The sequence below is a fragment of the Chiloscyllium plagiosum genome, chromosome 7 (genome assembly GCF_004010195.1).
Source record: "Chiloscyllium plagiosum isolate BGI_BamShark_2017 chromosome 7, ASM401019v2, whole genome shotgun sequence".
Lineage (NCBI taxonomy): Eukaryota > Metazoa > Chordata > Chondrichthyes > Orectolobiformes > Hemiscylliidae > Chiloscyllium > Chiloscyllium plagiosum.
The window spans coordinates 117750657-117753798 of record NC_057716.1 but is presented as its reverse complement, the minus strand read 5'-3'; the positions used below and the strand labels follow the sequence as shown (position 1 = coordinate 117753798).

The 3142-nt window shown below is 43.7% G+C and overlaps 1 protein-coding gene across 1 annotated transcript in view; it reads right to left on the bottom strand.

Annotated features, from left to right (window-relative positions):
• Positions 1-489: 489 nt before the first annotated feature.
• The window catches only part of vwa8 (von Willebrand factor A domain containing 8), a 340247-nt gene continuing 337594 nt past the window's right edge, over positions 490-3142 (bottom strand). The window contains 1 exon segment of the mRNA XM_043694451.1: positions 490-1735. Within this exon segment, the coding sequence (XP_043550386.1) occupies positions 1627-1735 (109 nt within the window). The 3' untranslated portion in view covers positions 490-1626.

Genomic DNA, 3142 nt, shown 5'->3' with positions numbered 1-3142 from the left:
TGCTGCCTGACCTGCTGTGCTGTTCCAGCAATAAAGTTTCAGCTTTGATCTCCAGCGTCTGCAGACCTCACTTTCTCCTCCTAGTAACTCAGAGCCCCAGGTTACTGTTCTGGGTACACAGAGGTTCAAATCTCATCAGAGCAACTTAAATTTGAATTCAATTAATAAATCTAGAACTAAAAGCAGGTCTGAGTGATGGTGATCATATTTTTTGGAAAAACCTGTCTAACTTACTCATGTTCTTTCAGGAATGAAATCTGTCTGTCCTTACCTGGTCTGACCTACATGTGACTCCAGACCAACGGCAATGTGGTTTGACTCATATCTGCCCGCGAAGTGGCCCAGCAACTCACTCAGTTCAAGGACAATTAGGGATGGGTAGCAGATGTCCTGTTCAGTGATGCCCACATCCCTTAGAGGAATAAAGGAAATGTGACTGCAGACTTTGATGTTTACACTGAACATGAGATGATATTAAACCATTGTGAGTAATAATTAATTGCGAGAATGTATCTGAGGTGATAAAATATATTAAACTTTATTCTGTGCATATATAATGTTACAAAATAAATCACTTTTTAAACATTGCATCATTTACATCTACTTCCCTAATATTCCAAGCAATCTTGTGTGTAAATTATATTTTAATACTTTCACAGATTAATTTAAGAGATGGGCGTTTCAGACCCTGTTGAAGTGTTGGATCTGACACAGAAATCTAACTTCGTATATATGTTGCAGGGAAAAGCATCTTGTCAACTCTCTGGAAGATTGAGCCAGAGCTCCTTACAGCTCAGCATTAACTAAAAGATTTGAAAGGACAGAGGCAGCAAAGTAAGTTTGAAGGGATGATTGATCAGGAGCTAGCCAGCCTAGCAGTAATTGGTCACACAGCACAGTAGAAGCAGAGGAAGAGTGTGAAAAACACAGTCAGTGTCGTGGACATCCTTTTGTTTCAACACCATTCCTATTTCAGAGCTGCTTAGTTTGGGCTAAGAAACAGTGTCCCTTTCAGTGACTTTCCCTCGCTCCCCTCTTACTTTGGTGTACCTACACCCAGTTTTATTTTGAGCAGGAGTTCCTCCCTTGCTCTTGTTTATACTGAAAGGTCACTGAAGGAAATGGGATATAATTGCACCATGTGCCTTGAATGTCTATCCACTATGTGGCCAGAGGGCTGGACCTCCTGAAATCAAAGCACTTCAAATTGCTTTTCAATGCATCACTTTCCAAATAAGGATCTTTGCAGCACTTCCTCCTGGAGATTGGAGAATTGACTCACCAGTTTAAAAGTATGATTCTACTGTCATGGCAGGTTGGCAGTAATGTCTACATGAATCTACTTATCATACAGGTATTCTTTTACCATCTGTTTATGAAGACATAAAGAAATTCAGGAAAAGGCACCATCCCACATTGGACTAAGAGTCCTCTAATGCTCACTCACATGTAAAGTGGAGGATAGGTGTCACTATCCCAATGCAGTCCAGAGGATTGCGAGATTCCTGCCAACTAAACCTGACAGTGGGGTCAAGGCAGTCATTGTGTAGGCATTCAACAGATCAATCTTGCATGTAGCTTTTCCCACCATCTCCTGCGTGCACGATGCTCTCAACAGGACAGTCCTTAGGCTGTCGACAACATAGTGGATGTGAAGATCTGTTGTAGAATCTGTGGGATTTGTTTTGTGTCCATGGCAACGAAGGACCTCCCTGCTGGCAGAATCTGTTGCAGCCTAGTTTCAGAACAAATTAACATTGCAAATTACACAGCCTGCAGAAAAGTGAAAGAGCTTGGAAAGTTTCTTTTATCGGAAGGAGGATGTATAATTTAACAACAGAGGTTATTCTTTGCCATGTTACTCTGACAATGATAAGCAGCAGAGAGAGGAAGCACCCAGAGGTCTGAATGGGAACCATGCCTCAACAGAAACTACTCACCAATAACAACCTCCAACAAAAGAAGCTTAAGTGCTGCTCAATTATTATTGTATATACAAACCTTGTATTGCTCAGACTGTACTATAAAACTCAATGCTTTTAACGAGGTAATGAACCAAAACTAAACAATTGAGAATGCCACCTTTCCTTATGCATCAATGTACAGTCTATTAGATTTACACTTCCAACTTTACTCATCAAGGGACAATGCTTGATATGAATGACAATTTATCTGTTGGAAGAGAAAGCTCCAGGAAAGCTCACACAACGACCAGCCTTTCTGACTACTTTGTGCCTTTCAGCCAAGCTTTTCTCTGAGTATCTCAGAATGGGTGCACACAAACGTAGAAAGCTCAGCACTTGGCAAGTCAGGGTCATCAGGATAGGCAGAGGCCGTTTAGACCCTTAAGCAAATCACAGCTTAATTATCGGTTTGGTTTTATAACTGTCCCGGCCATTCAGGGCTGAGATGATGAAGAATTTCTACAAAAGTGGTCGTGAATCTTTGAAGTCTTTATCCCAGAACATTGTGGAGGCTCAGTCATGATAGATTTCACAATACAACCGACAGCAAGGAATGTGGAGATGGTTTGGGAAAATGTAAGGTCGACCATCAGACCGGAATGGCCTTACCTGGATTATATGTTCAAGGCAGCATTGGATTGACAAAGGAGACAAACTTCTCCTGCTGAGACTACATATTCAGTTCTGAAAATTGTCACACGTTCTCAGTGTTCGACCATGAGATGAGAGAGACTGGGCTCAGGGAGTGGAAACACGAGAAACTGGGCTCAGGGAGTGGAAACACGAGAAACTGGGCTCAGGGAGTTGAAACACGAGAGACTGGGCTGAGGGAGCGGAAACACGAGAGACTGGGCTGAGGGAGAGGAGACAAGAGAGACTTGGCTGAGGGGCAGAGACACAACAGAGTGGGCTGAGAGACAGAGACACGAGAGACTGGGCTGAGGGACAGAGACACGAGAGACTGGGCCGAGGGACAGAGACAGGAGAGACTGGGCCGAGGGACAGATACACGAGAGACTGGGCTGAAAGACATAGACACGAGAGACTGGGCTGAGGGACAGAGACATGAGAGACTGGGCTCAGGGACAGAGACACAAGGGATTGGGCTTGGGGACAGATTCAAGAGAGACTGGGCTGAGAGTCAGAGACATGAGAGACTGGGCTCAGGGACAGAGACA